Source organism: Perissodus microlepis, chromosome 8, assembly GCF_051167445.1.
Source record: "Perissodus microlepis isolate ML-2025 ecotype Zambia chromosome 8, ASM5116744v1, whole genome shotgun sequence".
Taxonomy (NCBI): Eukaryota; Metazoa; Chordata; class Actinopteri; order Cichliformes; family Cichlidae; genus Perissodus; species Perissodus microlepis.
In genome coordinates this window covers 3207291-3228241 of record NC_140468.1, presented here as the reverse complement: position 1 = coordinate 3228241, position 20951 = coordinate 3207291, and the positions used below count along the sequence as shown (strand labels likewise).

Sequence of the window (20951 nt, the reverse complement as noted above, 5' to 3'; positions counted from 1 at the left end):
CCAGCCACGGGCCCATCCATCTGGCCCATCAAGACTCACTCTCATTTCATCAGTCCATAAAACCTTAGAAAAACCAGTCTTGAGATATTTCTTGGCCCAGTCTTGACGTTTCAGCTTGTGTGTCTTGTTCAGTGGTGGTCGTCTTTCAGCCTTTCTTACCTTGGCCATGTCTCTGAGTATTGCACACCTTGTGCTTTTGGGCACTCCAGTGATGTTGCAGCTCTGAAATATGGCCAAACTGGTGGCAAGTGGCATCTTGGCAGCTGCACGCTTGACTTTTCTCAGTTCATGGGCAGTTATTTTGCGCCTTGGTTTTTCCACACGCTTCTTGCGACCCTGTTGACTATTTTGAATGAAACGCTTGATTGTTCGATGATCACGCTTCAGAAGCTTTGCAATTTTGAGACTGCTGCATCCCTCTGCAAGATATCTCACTATTTTTGACTTTTCTGAGCCTGTCAAGTCCTTCTTTTGACCCATTTTGCCAAAGGAAAGGAAGTTGCCTAATAATTATGCACACCTGATATACAGTGTTGATGTCATTAGACCACACCCCTTCTCATTACAGAGATGCACATCACCTAATATGCTTAATTGGTAGTAGGCTTTCGAGCCTATACAGCTTGGAGTAAGACAACATGCATGAAGAGGATGATGTGGACAAAATACTCATTTGCCTAATAATTCTGCACTCCCTGTAAATGCTCGAAAGGAAACAGGCTATTCGTGCCCAGTGAAGGGAATCCAAGGAACAGCTTACATTAATTAAGCTAATGATTAAGAGGAAGGAAAACTATACAACTATACAAATGACTATCAAAAGAAGAGTTAACCTCCTAGGACCTGGCGTCCACATATGAGGTAATCACATTTTGGGTTATTTAGACCAAAATACTCAATTTTGCTCTACAAGGGCCTGATATCCACTTACGAGGACATTATACTGCTACTGTTCTATCGAAATTTTAAACGAATATCCTCATATGTGGCTCTTATTTTTCTTAGAAACAAAAATTAGGTAAAAAAAAAAAAAACAAATCTGGTAATTCTTTGCTTTTACATTCATCAGGTCCCAATCAGCCCAAATATCAAAGAGAAATTAAAAATGCATTCTGTGGAAGAGTTCGGGTCTCAGGATGTTAAACAAGATACAAACAGACACTAGAGGAGGCTAGAATAATAAATATGAAAATATAAATAATAACAGAATAATCACCAAAAATCAAAGAAACAAATGACTCAGTCCATGGAGCTAAATCGGGGTCAAAAGTTTTATTCATTTGAAAAAGTGATTCAAAGTTTTGATATTTAAAAATAATCTGTTTAGAAAAATGATTTATTTTGATAAAAAATTTTTATGCAAATCTTCTTTTTTTTTTTTTTACACCTCCATTTATCCATATTTGTCCCAGGCACGGATAAATTTGTGACAAATTGCATCACAAAGGGCATCCAGCATAAAAACTTTGTCAAATCAAACAGTGAGCTACATTAATCAAGGTGGGAAAACAGTCACTATTTTGCCACAAATATTTTGTCATGCTGGCAGCATCAGACGGTGCCTGCAGCTCCTCCAGGATGGCACATCCACACGTGCTATCATGGTGTCTCCCAGCACAAACTCACAAAGCCATTACAAGAAAAGTGCTGGGCAGTGCTGTAGAAGGACATGAATCCAACAGCAGGGCTCATATTTGCTCCTTTGTTTGAGGAGGAGCACAAGGTTGCAGCATTGTCACATTTTGAGCACCTACGCCTGTGTGCTCCCACATTTATCACACTCTATCCCAGCTGCAAACTGGGGTGGAACACAATAAAACTCTGCTGTTGACCAGATTATGTGTTCAGCAGTTTTGATTATATGGAGAACAACATACGAGCATTCAGAGAAGTACAATCACATCCATTTTTGTAAGTCGCTGCGCCTTCATGACTCGGAACGTCTTTAAGTTCATCACGCCATCACTAACTTAACATGTTCAAAACAAAGTATATGCACAGTCAATATACATAATAATCATACTAAAGACATATAATAGTGTGCAAAAGTCTTGAGCCACTTTCATGTCTTTTTATTTTGTTTCCAATGAGTTTAACTTTCTGTGAATTAAAAAAAAAACAAAAAAAAAAAAAAAAAAAACTGCTCTTGAGCAATACTTCTCCAGGTTTTGAAAGTTTTCCTTTGGACAGTCCAGTCCTTGTACTTGACAATTTTTTAAAAATGCTTTTCCTTTTTTGTTTGTTAAGCCACTTAACACTGGCCTATGAGTCATTCAAGCATAAAAAGACAACTTATAAAGTGCTTGGAGTGCTCCAGTAAAACAGAAAAGTGCTTTTAAATAGTATTTTCAGGTACTTTGTTATTAGCAGCCTGTCAAAACCCCACCAAAGAAAAAACAGACTGATAAGCATAAAATATTCCAGCAAAGGCTGGAGAACGATTCCTGAAGACTACTTAAAAATAACAGGAAGCTTCCTCAGAGAGTTCAGAGTGTGCTGAAGAACAAAGACACCCATCATCACACTAAATATCAACTTTCAAGCTTTTTAGAATTGTACAAACTCTGTTCTTGCTAATAAACTGCATTTTCATGTCTCTTGACACACGTCAATGAATCACTGCACGGTGTTGTTACAGACAAAGAGTGCAACACCACAACCAGCTTTTCCGGTCATTTATTCAGCCACAAAACAGCAGTTTGTGCAAAAATAAGGACATAATTATTCTCAGACAGTAGTTTAAAGGAAGTAATTTCTTTCTTGTTGCTGTTAGCATCTTACATCAGCCTGCAAAAAAGCATTTTACCACTCTCTTAAACAAAACTCTCCAAACTGCATCTGGGCTTTGAAGCCACAATTTCTGCATTTTTAAAGCATCACCTGTGGGGTTTAATAGTGTGATCAGGACCATCATTAAACTCCTGTTTAACTAACTTGGATGAAATCACATCCTCTGAACACGTACAGTGATGATGACCCTGAATCATAAAATGTCCACCGCCATGCTTCACAGGTGGTATGAGGTGGTTCTCCTGAAAAGCTGTCTTTGGTGTGTGTCAACATGTTTATTACTCCAGTTGCCAAATAACTCCACCTTAGTTTTTTTTTAAAGCACAGTATTTCAAAAAACCTGGTCCTAAATGCTGATCCCGGCGAGAAAAGTCTGACCCTTGATGATGAAGTTTCACCTTTTACTCTCTAAGGTGGTTCTATTCACTGACACCTAATCCAGCTCTCATTGTATTTCTGAATTTGTAACAAATATAGAAGAATACTATGTTATGTTGTTAAAAAACAAATAAACAAACAAAATTCTATCACGTATGGACCCTCATATGTCTTTTCAGATTTACCTGTCTGGTGAATCTTTCGCTACAAACTCCACAGCTAAATGGTTTCTCTCCGGTGTGGACGCTCGTGTGCCTCTTGAGATGCGCATGGCGACGAAACATTTTACCGCAGTCGTTACAGCCAAATGGTTTCTCTCCTGTGTGAACTCTAACGTGTTGTTTGAGATGAGTCTTTTGGCTAAACTTTTGACCACAAAAAGAACACTCAAATGGTTTGGTGTGTCTCTTAAGAGTATTCTGATGTCTAAATGTTTTGCCACAAATGTCACAACCAAACGGTTTCTCTCCCGTGTGAACTATCGTGTGTCTCTTCAGAACCTCCTGTTGTGTAAATCTTTCACCACAAATGTCACAAACAAAAGGTCTCTCTCCTGTGTGGACTCTCATGTGCCTTATGAGATGCATATTGCAACTAAATGCTTTACCACAGCTGTCACAACCAAATGGTTTCTCCACAGTGTGTAACTTAGCATCTGACAGCTGTATACCTCCATCCTCTTCTGGATTCCTCCCTTTGGCTGAGTTGCTGTTTGGAGCTTCAGCCTCTGAGATGTGTTCAGTTTGGCTTGGCTGAAGCTCCAAGGACATAAATTTCTTTTCATCATCTTCACTCTTTACAAGGAAGTTGGTGATATTGGTCTCCTCCAGGTCTCCCTCCTGACTTCTGCAGAGTTTCCGCTGTTCCTCCTTTATGTAGAGATGCTCTGCTTCCTACTGGTCCAGACTCGGGCTCCATGGAACCTCTTCTTTAATCACCAGCAGCTGCTGAACATCTGCAGGCACCGATGAAACACGCATGCACATTATGGACTGTAACCTTGGTTAAAAGAGCCAATATATTATGTTTTTAATAGCCATGATAAGCAATGCATACAGAGGTGTTCTGAAATAAGTGTTTTTCGATTTTTGTGTTTTATGTTTCCAGTTAAAAGTATCTTCTTTTTATTTTTATTAAAACAAGGGGACAAAGACAAACAACATCCTTTTATAGATCTGTATAAAGGACAGATTGCTACTATCTTCTAGAAGAAACAAGAATCTTAAAGTTGATGTTAGATGTTGTTTTAATCAGTGAAGAGATTTAGTTTATTTTAGTTGCAGCACTTCAGGGTCAGCAGGGGCTGTTGTACTTGTATCCCACATGGCAGCCCATCATGGTGATTTGCTGATTCTGAATATAAGCCTTGCTACGAAGCGAGGCTGGTTTATATTTGCTTTATCTGTTTGGGATTTTTAATTTTATTCCTCAGTTTTAATCTCACTGCACTGCCAGTATTTTCCTACCTACTGCTGTTTCACATTTAACTTTTCTTAAATGTTTTATTGCTGTAAAACTCAGCTCTTGAAATGTACTACATCAATAAAGTTTATTATGATTATGATCATTGTTATTATTACTTCCAAAAATGGAATATAGACAATAGCAAATAATAATAATAGCAAAAAATAGTAAGAAGTTCTAAAGATTTTTTGAAGAGCATCTGAAGACTTCGTCTTCCTCTGATGAGAATCTACAAACACACTGACTCTTAAGAGCTTCTTTATTCCAGCTTTTTTTTCATGCTCCTAAAACACGTTTAGTGACACGTTTGTTAAATTACACACGCTGTATTTTTTCTTGCCTTTAAAAAAAAATCTCTATTTTGTCCTAATGACAAATTCACTTCATATAACTTCTTTTATTACTGGAAAGTGATTTTCTTTTCACACTTTACTAATAATTAAAACACAAATGACAAAACACATGCGTCTAATACATCTAATATTATAATTCTACCTTACTTTATAAAAAAAAACACTAGACCTCTTCAGGTTTCTGATTGGTCAAAAGCAGCAACTCTGCCTCTTTTACCTACTCAGCGAGATTAAGAAACCCTGTGCTTACTTATCAAGCTGATAACCACTTTTGTATGACCTCTTAGTCTGACTGCAGGCCAGATAAGGAAAAGATATCCTGGGTAAACTCAGGGTGTTTTGTAGTATAGGCCCCAGAAGTGTATCTTAATCAGCATATATAAATACAATGAAAAGGAAAACAACATATCAGCAAACTGCCTTGCACTCGAGTAATTTCACATTTTGATGTTTAAATTGCTGATGTTTTTCCTGCCAGAGGAGGTCTGCTATTATTAGTTATTAGTCAGAAGTGTGTTGGCAACGTGTTACGTGGTCAGCCACCACACCCTGTAATGTCACACTGCCAAGTTCTCATCTTTTTCATTGAATCTTTGTGTGGCAATATCTAGATTCACTGTAGGTGTTTTACATGAGTATTAATGTAAACAGAAAGAAGAGATGTGTTTGTTGTCATACAAACAAAAATAAAAATTAATAACATTCAAAATCCAACCAGAATTATTCTTTAAAGCCAGCCATTTTAACATCATCTCTTATATTTGCAAGAACTATGTTATTTGAAAAATACTGTATATGTACAGTTTCAGACATCTAGATGTTCATATTTGTAGATCCACAGTTTCTGTCTTCTTTGGACTCTATCGCCTTTCCTGGACTGTTATTGGGGCTGATGGTGACCCCTGTTGACCTGGTAATAGACGTGCATTTCACTAAACTTTAATTTCAGGCTTTATTATAAACACACCTTATGGGTGGAGGACAGTTTAAGCAAATAAACTGCAAAATAGAGAAATAGAAAATACATATTGTATTTTCTATTCACTGTTAGATTGTGATCCACTGTTAGACTCTCACTGTTAGACAACCAGTGTGCTCATTTAAGTGCAATGAAAAATCATCCAAATTAAAAAACAAAAATCCTTATTCATACTGCTAATGCTCTATAACCACAAACAAACCCAAAACATTGTTCAATTATTATTAGTGTAAAAAAATTAAATGTGTGGTAATCTGCAAATAAGGAAGCAGCTGGAAGAAACAGTTTTTATTCCATCTTTAAGACAGTTAATTGTGAAGGAAGCAACAAGACTGAAATTCCAGAGGCCTGCACTATGAGGAAAAAAAAAACTCAGCATATGCAGGATTTATTAAACTAACATTTGCAATCAGGATCAATAAGTCAGCCCAGTCTAGCTACGAGCACTTTTACATAAAGAGGGCAGTGTTTGCAGCATAACTGTCACAACTGGGGTAGCAGCCGTGTGAAGTGTGGAAGGAGGACTCAATTGCAGCACTTATTAAGATGTGAGGACAGTTTATTAATAATACCGAACACAAAGTGGGGATGGCAAAACAGAACTAAGGATGAACTAAATTGGGAGAAACTAAACCAAAGAGTAGCAAACCTGAACATGAAGGGAGGACAGCAGGGAGAGCACGCAGGGGATTCACAGAGTAATGCAGAGAACACAGAGGATGAACACAGACGATGCGACGAGGAACAGAGGCAAACACACACTATAAATACACAGAGGGACACTGGGAAATCACACACAGGTGGGAGACACAGCTGGACCTGATTAACCTGACGAGACAGGGGAACACTAACACCAGGGACCAACAGAGGGAGCACAAACCCAGAAACCCAGTATCTAAAATCCCAAAACACAAACCATCCCAAAACAGCCCACAAATAATAATAATAATAACAATAAATACACCAAACACAAAATCACTGAGTCATGGACTCAGGATCATGACAATATCACCAGGCACAGACAGACAGGTCTACTGGCAACAGAGCAGCATATTTTACACATGAAGAGCAAACTACAAATCAGAAATACTAGTCACAAGAACATCATCTGTGAAGTGCTCTACAGGCTGTCATTCACCTACTTTTCGTTGTATTGGGCAAATACTTCAAAATATCTACTAAAAATAATCATTTCTGCATGTCCTTGTTTTTTTTAGGTTTTGTGCAGGTATTACTTTATAATGCATTAGTGATGAGAAATGTGTAATAAAAACTTTAGATTACTGTTCAGTAGAATTAGTACTTCATATTTAGCACAGCCAGCAGACAGATTGTCATGTAGTGTTTATACATCCGATCAAAAATCAGTGAGACAGACTGAAAGGCGCCTGGTCCATCAAAGGCCAGAAAACAGCTACAGAAGTCAAGTGTTTATAACCCAAAAGGTTCGAGATGTTCAGGCACAAAATGACAGGCATGTGATTCAGTTGTTGAAGCTGCAGTTGTGTGTACACTCATGTGTCTCTTCAAACTTCCCTGTCTGGTATATCTTTCGCCGCAGACGCCACAGGAGAATGGCTTCTCTCCCGTGTGGACGCTCATGTGTCTCTTGAGAGTATTCTGCTGTCTAAATCTCTTTCCACACAGACCACAACCGAAAGGTTTCTCTCCTGTGTGAACTCGTGTGTGACTCTTCAGAACCCCTTGCTGTGCAAATCTCTCGCCGCAAACACCACAGCTAAATGGTTTCTCTCCCGTGTGGACTCTCGTGTGTGTCTTAAGGTGCGTATTGGAACTGAATGTCTTTCCACAGTCAACACAAACAAACGGTTTTTCTCCTGTGTGGATTCGCATGTGTCTTTTAAGAGTAAAATTAACTCTAAATCTTTTCCCGCAAGCATCACAGCCAAATGGAGTCTCTCCTGTGTGGACTCTTAAGTGTTCCTTAAAATTTGACTTCTGGCTGAACCTTTTACCACAAAAACCACAATCAAAGGGTTTTTCGCCTGTGTGAACTCTCATGTGCGTCTTAAAATGTGTCTTCCTGCTAAATTTCTCGCCACAAACAGCACAACAAAAAGGTTTCTCTCCAGTGTGGATTCTCATGTGTCTGTGGAGAGACTGCCTGTGGAGAAAACATTTTCCACACTCAGAGCAGCTAAAGGGTTTTTTGGTAGTGTCACATCTCACATGACAATTTACACCTGACTCAGGTGACCTGCTTGCCTCCCAGTCATTGTCTTCAGTTTCAGGTCTAAAATCTGACAAAGGTCCCTGCCATTCATCACCATCGTTACTGAGTTCAGTCTCAGAGGAGTCCGAATCATTTTCCACTTCATTAGGTTGTAAAGTACTTTTTGTATCAAGGTTTCTGGCTGATTCTGGTCCTCCACAGTTGTCTCCATCAGTCTCAGTTTTTATTTGTTTACTCGTTTGATGACAGTAAAGCTCTGAAGAATTAGGTTTCTCTTCACCATCTTCACTTTTCACAGGAGCAGCAGTGAACAGGAGCCTGCTGGTATCAGCATCCTCCAGCCCTTTAAAGTGTTCTGCTGTTTGAGTGGTGCACAGTTCCTCACGCTCCTCCTTTATGCGCAAGGGCTCTTGGGACCACTGGTCATCAGAGGGGCTCCATTCTGGGGGAACCTCTTCTTTAATCACCAACAGCTGTTGGACATCAGCATGAAACTCTGAAACACACAGAGACATCACCTGGAGAGCACTTATTTTACAAATATCACAACACAATAACCTTATAAAACACAGATAAAAAAAATAACAGATAAAAACAAGAATAATCTGTCATTAAAATGTGAATAAAAAGGGTTAGAATAGTGACTGTTGTATGAGACAGGTTATTAAAAAACACCGCAAACAGTAACAAAAACAAAACAAGCCCTTGAAACAATTACAATAAATAGAGGTCAACAAAAAAATACAGCAACCCCTTCATCACCGCCCCTAATCATGTGATCATCTGCTAACTTATCACCAGCTAAATGTCAGTAAAAAAAAAAATCTAAATTCATCTTAAGAGCTTGTTGTTTCTTTTGTTTAAAATAAAGTTCCCTTTTTCATCTTCCACCTTTTTGCTGCTCTTACTGCTTTTAATAGGAGCCACTGTTGCAACAAATGACTTGTTGGGGTATAATCTGTCTCTGGTGAATAATATCAAGTCATTTTGAGCCAGAAGGGACAAACTGAAATCAGTTTTTACCAAGGTGACTTTCTATTTTACTTTTTATTATGATTTCTTATTATGTTTTTTGTGTTTTCAGGAGCAACCTGACCAAAAGGGAAGCAGAAATTTCACCAAATACAACCAAACAGTTCTATAAAGATAATTTAAGTGGCCAAAAAGCACTAAATTGATTACAATGTAGGTACAGTAACAGGTGTTTATTAAGAACAGGACAGGGCAGTTTAAGCAAATAAACTGCATAGGTGTGAGTACAAATGGTTGTCTATCCCTGTGTGTTAGCCCTGCGACAGACTGGCGACCTGTCCAGGGTGTACCCCGCCTCTCGCCCTATGACAGCTGGGATAGGCTCCAGCACCCCCCCCCAACCCTGAAAAGGATAAGCGGAAGCCAATGGATGGATGGATGGATATATAAGTGAGCTGGCTTTATCCTACATAAAGCCATCTCACTAAAATCTATATTTATTGAGATGAGTAAAAATATTAGACATTAAAACACCTTGAATCAAATTTCGCCCTTTTACTTACGCTGAACTACAATATTAACGCTGTTGTTGTGTGCCCCGTCTAAAACGCCCGGGTACTACACAGGACCACCGATGGGTTCCGCCGTTTTTAAGCCGTTTTAACATCGATTTGTGGCAGATTTACATCATTTAAAAAGCCCGGTTTGTAGGTGAAAAGTTTATTTCGCCCACCAGTACAACGAGCTAGCAGCTAGGAAGCCGTTTCCTTCCGGAGAAACATCTCACGTTAAATCTGTGATTTTCTCACCGGTAGTTTGGTTGAGATCAGCATCCTGCAGCTGATGCGGTTTGATCTGCGGCTTTCGTTCATAAGGCTGACTCTCGATGCCGTTACGTTGACGATAATCCGCTTCATTCATTGTTCTCGTCTTTAAAATCAACTGTAAGCTCGTTTGAATTGAACCAGGCGACTCGATCAGAAGATCGATGGCCGTGTATTCACACTTCTATACGACCTCATCAATAGTTGGACAGGGCGCTCATTTTTCAGTGTTGTTGTGAAATGTATTTATTGGGGTGTTTTGGGCAGGCATTTGCGGAGGCACCTTTTTTTTTTAATAGGAAAAAAACATAACAGCCACTTTTAAAATGTATTTTTAAACATTTAATTATTTTTCATGCAGAAATTATAGACAAGAACATATGAATGATAACAAAATATAAGAAACAGTGTATATAATAATAATAATCATACTCATAATAACAACAACAAGAGCAACAACAACAAGAAAAACAATAATAATAATAATTATTATTATTCATATTATTATTATAAGGCTTATAATGCAGAAAACAGGACAGAAAGGGGCCAATTAGTTTTTAAAAATGAAACTTTAAGTCTTTATAAATAGGTGCTCTGTTGATATTTCTTTAATTTCTTAAAAATTGAACTAATTGTGATGACGGCGTTAATGTTGAAGGAAAAACTCCCTTTTGACATTTAAATGGAGCAAGAAAATTTCTAAAAGCTCCCTTTAAATGCTTTTAGAAGCATTTAATTATTTTTTTTTTTTACCACATTGGTTCTATTTTCTTAGACTATTGTATTCCTATTATTATTCAAGTTCACAATTTCCTTACTCAGGGGTTGCAGTTCTCATCTTATATAGGACTCTCTTAACCCTTTAAGACCTACCATAGAACCAAGTCCGCCAGAGCTTATATTATATTTTTACATGCTGTAGTGCCATTTTTGGGAGCATTTCAAGTTGCTATACATCAATACAACCATTATAGCCCAAATTTTAATGATATGTATGCATTAAGTGCATAGTAATTACATAAATTGCAAAAAAGTGCAATAAACTACAAAAACATTTAAAATCGTTTTTGTTTTTTTTGTTTTTTACATATATTTCTAGTTAGAGAAATTTAAGAGGCTTATCCCTCAAAACTGTAAATACAAAAAAGTTGCACAAAATAGTTTCCCACCACAGGAAATTTATTTTAAGTGTCTTCATAGTTTTATTTTTTATATACTGCAGGAAAAACGAAAATAAATATTATAATGCAGATTTCCAAAAAAAACAGCATATGCATCAAAATAAACTATTTCCAGCAGTGCAATATGAGTCCTAAGCATCCCAGAAACGACACAGAAAGTCATAAAGTCAAACATAACTTTTAAAAACACAAGTATAGGCTCATAAGGTCCTGATGGTAAAAAACTACATTTCCGCAAAATGACGTCACTTTTGGTTTCGGGCAGGTCATGGCGGACATGCGATAGTTCGCGCTGATGGACGTAGGAAGTGTTACGAACAGCTGATCGGATTGGCAAAGCGTGTTTCTGGAATATTATGTCTTTGTTGCTGCAAGTGGTTTTTATGCAATTTTTGCAAAGCTATATGTGGAAGGAAACCGTGACCTAGGACAAGCTGATGGCATAAGATGTAAGTACAACTCCTCCGGTTTCATATGCAAAAAAAATATTGCGCTATAGCTTACGTGGTTGCAGTGCTACCGGGATTTAAAAATAGTTAAGCAAGACGGAGCGTGCCCACTCCGACCGGCTTTAAAGGGTTAAGTGACCAGGTTCCCATTTCAACTTTTCTTCATTTACTTGGTCTAAACTTTTTCTTATTTGTCACTTTTAATTTTTGTTACTATCCTTATGTCTCTATCTGTTATTTCTTTAAATGCAAGAGGTTTAAGAAACAGTGTTAAACATAAGGCTATTTTTTTGTTTTGCAAGCAGTTCAACTCAGATTTTGGAAGATTTAATGGTATAATTTTGAATTCTGACATAGATAAAGATGGTCATTACATTTTTCTAATAGTTGAGGCTGCACACTCTATCTATATTTTAGACAATGTGTATGGTTTTAACTGTCAGAGGGAGAATAAATGGTAAATGGCCTGTATTTGTATAGGGCTTTTCTAGTCCCTAAGGACCCCAAAGCGCTTTACACAACCAGCCATTCACACACTGGTGATGGCAAGCTACATTGTAGCCACAGCCACCCTGGGGCACACTGACAGAGGCGAGGCTGCCGGACACTGGCGCCACCGGGCCCTCTGACCACCACCAGTAGGCAACGGGTAAAGTGTCGTGCCCAAGGATACAACGACCGAGACTGTCCAAGCCGGGGCTCGAACCGGCAACCTTCCGATTACAAGGCGAACTCCCAACTCTTGAGCCACGATCGCCCCAAAATAAACTATATTTTGATACGTTGGAGAAGCGCCTACTATGCTGGTTATCAATTATTTACAAGATTTATTAACGAGAGGAGTCAACTTAAACAAGAGCAGAGTGATGAACAGAAACTCTGCACAGGTGCCGTGGGAAACCAGGGGACGGAGAAACGGTCGGGCACACAGAACACAGGGAGAGCACGGGCTGGAACTTCTGCAACAGAGGAGAGAGGTGTCACAACGAGTGAGAGAGACAAGGCCAACTTTTACAGACAGGTGAGAGAGCGCAGACTGTCAATAGCATCACAGCGGATTCTTTTGTCACACATTAGGTGATCAGTCAAACAGCTCTGTTAAACGTATGGAATTCACATTGAGTATAGATGGATATTAAGAAATATAAAACTTCCAGTCCTGAATGGACATCAATGATTAAATTTAACAGTAACTATAGCAACAAATCACATCTGTTGTCCAGAGGCGCTTTACATTGGAAGGCAGAGACCCTATACTAGGACTGGGCGATATGACCCAAAATTCATATCTCGATATTCTTTAGCTGGTTGGCGATATATGATATGCATCTTGATATTTTTTAAAGCCGTAAAGTAAGAACAAAAAGAGAGCTCTTAGTCAAAGCTGTGTCCCAAATCTCACATAAGCACTTTTATTAACATACAGCGCAGATGTACAAGAAAAAATTACTCAGAAATAAATTATCAGCATTTATTAAATAATAATGCTCCATAAATAAAATAAAACAATGTTGTTTTTGTGCATAACAAAAAGCTCACAATTGTGCAGTCAAAATGTAAACTAAAAGACGCTAAGCATAATAACAAAGACAGATTTCGCAGCTGCTCTGTTCCCAAGTTCTACTGCGTGACTGACAGCTTGGAGTTTGAAATCCTCTTTGTAACTGTGTCTCTTAACAGGTGCCATTTGCTGTGTACCACATAAAATCGGTTTGCGGCCAGTAAGCACAACCAGAATTTATACATAAGGCGCACTGTCGATTTTTGAGAAAATGAAAGGATTTTAGGCATCAACGCGTTAGACCGGTTAGCTCGTTAACGCGTTGATGCCGTCCAGCCCCACGCACGGAGCGATCCGCGGTAACTCGTCAACAGAGATTATGTATCCTGAAACAAGATAACATTCATTAGTAGAGATTGGGATAACTTCTGTTTACCTTTGTTAGCCACTTGGCTATGATAGTAAACAGTGGGACAGAGGGACTGTTCGCCCAGGGCACCAAACAGGTTAGGACCGCCCCTGGGTGTATGGTAGGTGGGGCTGGCTCTACATTGGGGCAAGAGGGGCCAACCACTGTGAGCCTGTTGGCTGTGGTTTAAACATTTTTTGAGGCTCACCGATTTGTAATGCTCCTGCTCACAACAATCGCGTAATTTCACTGGACAAATTTGCACCATTTTATTTTTTTGGAATTAGGCTCATTTTTTTGCATGTGAATAAATAGATCCGACCAGTGAGCGCGTTGGATTTGGCAACACGTGTGCTCATAGCTTAAAACTCGTTCAGATTATTTTTACACTCTTACTGATTAAGTTGTGTTTAGAAACAGTTTTTAAATTACAAAACACTTCTGCTTATGGGAGGCAAAAAAGTGCGTAACTTCTCACGTTCAATAGGTTTCTTTTTTTATATAATTTCTTATAATTTTGAAGCTGTTTAAAGTTTCATTGATATTAAAAATCATAATTCATCTAATGATGAATGACTTTACTATAAAAGCAAAAACGTGTTAAAACAGTAAAAAGGGTAACTTAATATAGTTACAAAGATTTATTGCCCAGTTTTAAAAAAAGATTACTTCATACTTGAGATAGCTTCAGTTTTCTACATATATGTTTCCATATATTTTATATATATATGTATGGAAACATATATATATATTATTTATATAGGCAAGGACAAAACCACAAATTTTGTATTCAGGGATATTTTTTGGTTTATTTTTTAAGTACAATGAAGACAAACATGAGGGCGGAAAAGGAGAAAAAAAAGACCAAGTAAAGCTTGTTAATAATACAAATACACTTCACAACAAAACCTACAGCGTTACAGTATCGATCTGCAGTAACATGTGTGAACTTTCATGCTGCTTCAGCTGTTCAGATGTTGAACATTTTTCACCACAAACGCCACACAAAAACTGTTTGTCTCTCCTGTGGATGCTCATGTGTCTCTTAAGTCGTGTATTGGAACTAAATGTTTTCCCACACTCGTCACAGCCGAACAGTTTCTCTCCCGTGTGGCCTCTTAAGTGCTCCTTAAATCGTGTGCTGCGGTTAAATCGTTTTCCACATATATCGCATCCAAACGGTTTCTCACCTGTGTGGACGCTGGTGTGTCTTTTAAGAGCATTCTGGTGTCCAAATCTTTTCCCACATATATCACAACCAAATGGTTTCTCCCCTGTGTGGATTCTCATGTGTCTTTTCAGACCTTCATGTTCTGTAAACCCTTTACCACAAACACTACAGCCAAAAGGTCTCTCGCCTGTGTGGACCCTCATGTGTACTTTAAAACTATACTTAAATTTAAATGTCTTTCCACAAGAATCACAACTAAATGGTTTCTCCTGTGTGTGTACTCGCATGTGATTCTTAAGATGAGTGTTACGACTAAATGTTTTTCCACAGTCTTCACAACCAAATGGCTTCTCTCCTGTGTGGACTCTCATGTGCGTTTTAAGAGTAAACTCAAGTCCAAATCTTTTTCCACAAGCTTCACAGCTAAAGGGTTTCTCTCCCGTGTGGACAGTCATGTGTCTCTTAAGATGTGTATTGCAGCTGAAGGTTTTACCGCAAACAGCACAAGCCAGTGATTTCTCTCCTCGGCGTTGTCGCTTCTGAGATTCCGGTTGGGTAAATGTTTTAACGCAAACATCACCGACAAACTGAGGCTCAGTTGCAACACTCTCCTTCCACGCTATACCACCCACTTCAGTTTCAGGTCCAGAATCTGACAGAGGTTCCTGCCAAACATCCTCCTCCTCCTCCTCATCTTCATAACTGACTTCAGTCTCGGAAGAGTCTAAAGCCTTTTTCTTATTATTTACTAATAAATGACAATTTAGATCTGGGCTCCAGGCTGATTCCAGTCGTCCATATGCATCTTCCTCAATTTCCGTCTTGATCTGTTTAGCTAAGCAGCCGATAGGCGGCTCTGTCTGTGTGGATTCTTCTGTTTGGCTTTGATGACGATATGAGCACTGAGGCTTCTCTTCATCGTCATCATCTTCAGTTTTCACAGTAACAATAGTGAACGGTAACCTGCTGAGATCGGCCTCCTCCAGCCTATTGATCTGCTGTCCCTCCTCACTGATCCAGGGTTCCTCCTGCTCCTGCTTTATGTGGAGGAACTCGGCGGCTTGCAGGTCCCGCCTGGGGCTCCAATCTTGAGGAACTTCTTTAATCACCAGCAGCTGCCGGACGTCATCAGGTAACACTGAAACACACATGGACAGAAAAGACTGACATTAAAATTCTACAGCAGCATAGAACACCCATAAAAACCCTGATATACAGATATATATTCATTCATTGGTGTCTAATTATTTACTCCCTTTCGATGGCATTACCGTTATTTTTTACAGTAGGTCCTTTTAGTCACGTTTTTAACAAATCTGTAGGATTGTTTTTTAAAATCTGTGTGATATTGTCAAATTTAGAAATATCCTGACTCAGTGTGATGCTAAAAAAGTCATGCTAGGCTGAATTGTAGTAATTTGTTATTATCAGAAACCTTCAGCTGATGCAAAATGACACAATCGGAGTACCAACAGGGACTAGAAAGGGCCAATCTTCTTCACATTTTTCTTCTTTTCCTTTAGGGGTTGCCACAGCAGATCATCTGTCTCCATCTCTCCATCCCACAGAGCATACCTCCACCTCTCCAGGGTCTCCTCCACCTGCTCCTTACTACAGATCACAATGTCATCTGGAAACATCTTCAAATATCCTCATGGTGTGGCCCATCAGCTTTGTCCCTGTGTAGTTTCTACAGCTCTGCATGTCACCCTTGTTCTTGAAGATCAGTTCCAATACACTTCTCCATTCCTCAGACATCCTCTCACTCTCCAGGACTGTTAAAAAGTCTGCCTTCCCTCTTAGACACCTCCATACCTCCACGGGTATGTCATCAGTAGGGCTGCCACAAACGATTATTTTGATAGTCAACTAGTCCCCGATTATTTTTGCGATTAGCCGACTAATCAGATCCATTGGACATAAAGCGTACAGCTTATTGCACCAGCATGCATCTGCTCTTATATAGCTCTCATTAGCTTACAGCTTGAAGTGTTTAAGGTATGTGCTAACTAAAAATAAAGACAAGATGATAATTAGACAAGATTAAACTTTTAATGAAATTTGCAGATTGTCTCAGTGGACTTTAATAAACTCAGCCGTCTGCTCCTTGCTCCCTAAAATATAACAGGACACTAGAGTAAATTCTCGACCATCTCACATTTCTGTTTAATCAGTTTTCTGTTTGCGTTTATTCAGCTGTGTGAAAACTATAACTTTAATCTCAGCCAAACAGATTTACTCAGAAACAAATTAAACACTGAAAAAAGGCAAACAGTAACATTTTTAAGTTATCTAAGTGACTTGTATATCATCGACCATCCGGCCAGCGATCGAGCAGGTCTTTCTGGATCTTACAAAGCTTCAAACGACGCAACGACTATTAAATTAGTTGTTGACGATTTTGATAGTCGACATAATCGTGACTATTTGACTAACTGTGGCAGCCCTTGTCATTAGGACCAATACTCTTCACAGCTGCTCTTACTTCCTCCTTACTAATCCTCTGCACTTCCTGATTAGCGATCCTCCATCTGTCCCCCTCTTGCACTCTTCATCTTCATCCTTTAAAGAAAGGATTAGCTTCTCTGCACTGACTAGCCTTTTAAATTCCAAATTCCTGAATAATAAGATCCAATCATGTTTTAAAGATATCAAAGCGTTATATGATCCCAGCAGAGTGCTTCACTCACACTGCGAGGCCACATATGGTTTCTAGAGTTTCTGAAAGTAGAATAAGAGGCAGATTCGTCAGCTATGACGATAAGCTGATTGTGAAGGCTGAGTCTGTGGACACTCGAGACTGTGGTGGAGCGGACGTCACGGACAAATGGTTATCCATCATGGATAGTCCTGACGACCCTCTGCACCACTGAAAGGACATGTAGTGGAGCATCTTCTTTAACAGGCTGGTTCAGCTCCAAGCAGGACTGATATAGGAAATCTTTCATACCACATTATATCACCCTTTATAATACAATACATGTGTCTGACTAAAAGGCATTTGCCAGATACAAATTGCATTATGAATGTATGCATGATTATTCTCAAGGTGCGAGTTGTGACCATAGGAATCCTTCACACTCTGAAGCCTGACGGATCATTTATTATTAGTGATTATAATTATAATTAGTGATTATTATCACTGTTAGTGTAAGGTTTGTAGCATAATTGTGAAACATAAGCAGAGCTTTTACAAAAATACTGAAACGTATTTTTAAAGAAATTAACAGCTTAATATTCTCTGTCTCATGTTTTCCTCTTCAAACAAAGGTGATCCAATCAAATGTAACAATATATGGAAGACTAAAATCCCTCTTCCACTTAGTGCCACGTTGGCCAGCCGTGCCATAGCACCAACATTTAATATGAAACAAGCGGTGAGGACCTGCAGACCGAGGTGGAGCAGTGTGGACGAGCGACAGGCTCATCTGCTACTTTCCACTTTTACAATAATGGATTAAAAGTGTTTCTTATTTTGTTGCTGGAGCTGTGAGGTCAGTTTTAGATTCCGCACAATGACCAGTTCAATCTGTCACTGTGAGCGCTCTGTTTGTTACTAACACTAACACACTTTATCCAATGTTCATTTAAAACTTTTCTATAATGCTCTTCTTCTACAGCAACTAAATTATTATTGTTGTGTATTATAGTGTTGTTTGGGTATTGTGTTGTTTGTTGGACTCTTTGTTTATTAGTAGGTTCTAAAATACATTTTACCTTCACAATTTGTAATAAAATGGTCTAAATAGGTAGTAAAACAAATATGAACTGAAAATCTTAATCTTAACCACTTATTTTGTTAAATGTAACTTAGAATTGGGGGAATGAACAAGTTGAATGAACAAGCTAACTTTTTCAAGAAATGACTTTTTTACCATCACTTCCTCTCATAGAGCACTTTTCTACTCTGCCTGAGCACTCAAAGAGCTTATACAACTCTATGCAATATTTTTCTAAGCTTTTCTATGCTTAAATACTCTCTTCAAAAAAATAAATTAAAAAAAAAGAAAAAAGAAAAGCGGTTTGAATCATCCACAATGCAGGTTATAGGGAACATACAAACTCACTATTTTTGCAGTCTGAAATACTGAAAATTGCCGATCTAGTGAAATTCCAAACAGCACGGTTAAAACATTTGACTCCAGGTACACGACACCCAGCTGGAAACACTTCACGCAAGTCGAGCTGCCCAAGATTCACAGAATTTACAGAAAATGTAAATTTTTTGTGATTTATCTCGTTATCGGGACGATAGATGTTTTATCTCGGGATATGGGATTTTAGTCATATCGCACAGCCCTAGTATATATTATATCAGAAATCTGTTCACTATTTTTATTACAGATTATATCAGTAAGGAAGCTGACTAAATATTAACTTATGGCAAAAGGGTGGGATTAAATAAGTGTGTACTTCTTCCCACTTCCTTTCAACATGTAAATGAATCAGTACGGTAGCAATATTGAAATGTATTGACTTTTGTATAGTATTTTTTTCTCTCTTATTTTCTGTATATTGTTTGCATGTTTGAAATAGATTAACAATTAACAATTAAATACTATTCTTACACAGGATTGTGTCTGCTCCTCTCTGTCAGCTTATTGCAGCAACTGCACCATCATGCAACATTAAGAAACTGCATGTGTGATTTCTGGAGGATGTCTCAGACTGCCGGATGCAAAGCTGCACTCCAACAAGATGAAAGAACCAACCTCACGTCACCCTGTAAGGACTGATGTTACCGCTCTAGAAAGTGTCTGGCACACGGGATTTCTGAGTTTCCTGATGGTCTGAATTCGCCTTATTTCTCTTTTATTTAGAGAACACTCTGATCACCACGCAGGGTGATCTCTACAGGGAGGGGGGTAAAATTTGATCCCCACCAGGGATGTAAAACTATTTAGCAGAGTGAGGAAGGTGCAGACCAGACGATGGGAAAGCTAACTCTGCTTATTGGTATTATTATTAATAGTAGATTTCATCATTATTTTAACTGCTGAGAACAAAAACATTTCTTAAATACGGGACAAATAAAGCATTTCTCATCTCGTGATGTTTGCATACTCTGGTCCAGAGCAACTTATGTTCAGATTTCTGTTTTAAACGCAGCCGAAAGCGCTTTACTTTCACCAGTACAAGCAATTTTAATGATGCTCTATATGAATGATTAGCTGCAATATACAGGACCTTACCCAATTAACACGTTATTAACGCTTAATGAGCATTTAAAATCGGTCGAACTACAAAGACAACTCTTGTGTGCGCGCTGGCAAATCGTCCGGACGCCGCACTTTACCCTCAACTTTAAGTTCCGCCGTTTAAAAAAATCCGCCACAATAATTCTATTAAACGTTAATATTCACATTTGAGATCCACTGATGAAATAAAAAGCTCTGAGGTTTTATTTATGTGTTTATTTTTGGGCACTTATACAGATAACGATAACCGATGTTTCCGATGTGAAACATCTTTTCACAAACCCCACAGCGAGCTAACGGTTAACCCGATCAAACATTAAATGTGTTTTTATTCTCACCGGCGCTTTGGCTCGTTTCAGCATCCTGCTGCCGTTTAATCTCGGGCTTCTCCTCAGCCAGACTGTCGGCATTCAGCTGATGGAGATAATCCACCTCGTTCATGATGGTGTCCGTGTCTTTGCTCTCTTCTTTAAAATAAACTGCAGGCTCGGCGGAGCTGAAACCGGGCCTGGGCAGAATCGATCACCGCCGACCACCTTTCACAATCACGCCGCTTACGTTTCTGTCCGACTTCATCCATGAATACGTCATCGGAGAAGATACAGATTGAAACGGGACACTCAAATGATTCCTCACAACATTTATTGCCCTCTGCTGTGTTTCGAACAGGCATCTGCACGGACACCTTTCCTGTCCTCGGCGGTGAGACCACCGCTGTGGAGCGACGAGAGTGCAAAAATGAAATCACTAAATACATCAAATAATGATTAAATGTTTTATTAATTGATTAAATTAACCACGTTATGGTCTGTTGATCAGCCGCAGTGACAGTTTCAATTATTTCAAGATGGACAGCAACACATGAACCATGACATAATTAAAATATCTACTATTGTTTCTCCATTTAATTAACTAATGATACATTTAATTACTATATTGTGTATTTATTTATTTTTTAAAATTTGTGTAATGATGTTTTTTTTCCCGTTCTTGACCTTGGAGGGTTATTTCCTTTCTATAAAGGATAGGAGACATTTTTTTTTCTAAATTTTAAAAATTCCTTTTTTAAATATTTTTAGTTTCATTTT

At 38.6% G+C, this 20951-nt stretch overlaps 2 protein-coding genes and 1 pseudogene across 2 annotated transcripts; all 3 read right to left on the bottom strand.

The window, feature by feature from the left end:
* Positions 1 to 2781: 2781 nt before the first annotated feature.
* LOC146381110 (uncharacterized) lies at positions 2782 to 4163 on the bottom strand (annotated as a pseudogene).
* Positions 4164 to 6239: 2076 nt separating this feature from the next.
* Positions 6240 to 10226, bottom strand: LOC146381109 (uncharacterized). The gene is made up of 2 exons (XM_084937038.1): positions 9940 to 10226; positions 6240 to 8654 (listed from the first exon to the last, which is right to left on the bottom strand). The coding sequence occupies exons 1-2, from the start codon at positions 10049 to 10051 to the stop codon at positions 7396 to 7398; spliced, it is 1371 nt and encodes a 456-aa protein (XP_084793164.1). The 5' UTR covers positions 10052 to 10226; the 3' UTR covers positions 6240 to 7395.
* Positions 10227 to 10685: 459 nt separating this feature from the next.
* On the bottom strand, positions 10686 to 20606 carry LOC146381108 (uncharacterized). The gene is made up of 2 exons (XM_084937033.1): positions 20202 to 20606; positions 10686 to 15803 (listed from the first exon to the last, which is right to left on the bottom strand). Exons 1-2 carry the CDS (start codon positions 20302 to 20304, stop codon positions 14404 to 14406), a joined length of 1503 nt encoding a protein of 500 aa, XP_084793159.1. The 5' UTR covers positions 20305 to 20606; the 3' UTR covers positions 10686 to 14403.
* Between the last annotated feature and the right edge of the window lie 345 nt (positions 20607 to 20951).

Excerpts from the sequence above, each read along its gene's own strand:
- LOC146381109 (XM_084937038.1), bottom strand. The coding sequence starts at position 10,051 with ATGAATGAAGCGGATTATCGTCAACGTAACGGCATCGAGAGTCAGCCT. Across the intron at positions 8,655-9,939 it reads TGATCTCAACCAAACTACCG|AGTTTCATGCTGATGTCCAA; the intron begins GTGAGAAAATCA and ends TGTGTGTTTCAG.
- LOC146381108 (XM_084937033.1), bottom strand. The coding sequence starts at position 20,304 with ATGAACGAGGTGGATTATCTCCATCAGCTGAATGCCGACAGTCTGGCT. Across the intron at positions 15,804-20,201 it reads TGAAACGAGCCAAAGCGCCG|TGTTACCTGATGACGTCCGG; the intron begins GTGAGAATAAAA and ends TGTGTGTTTCAG.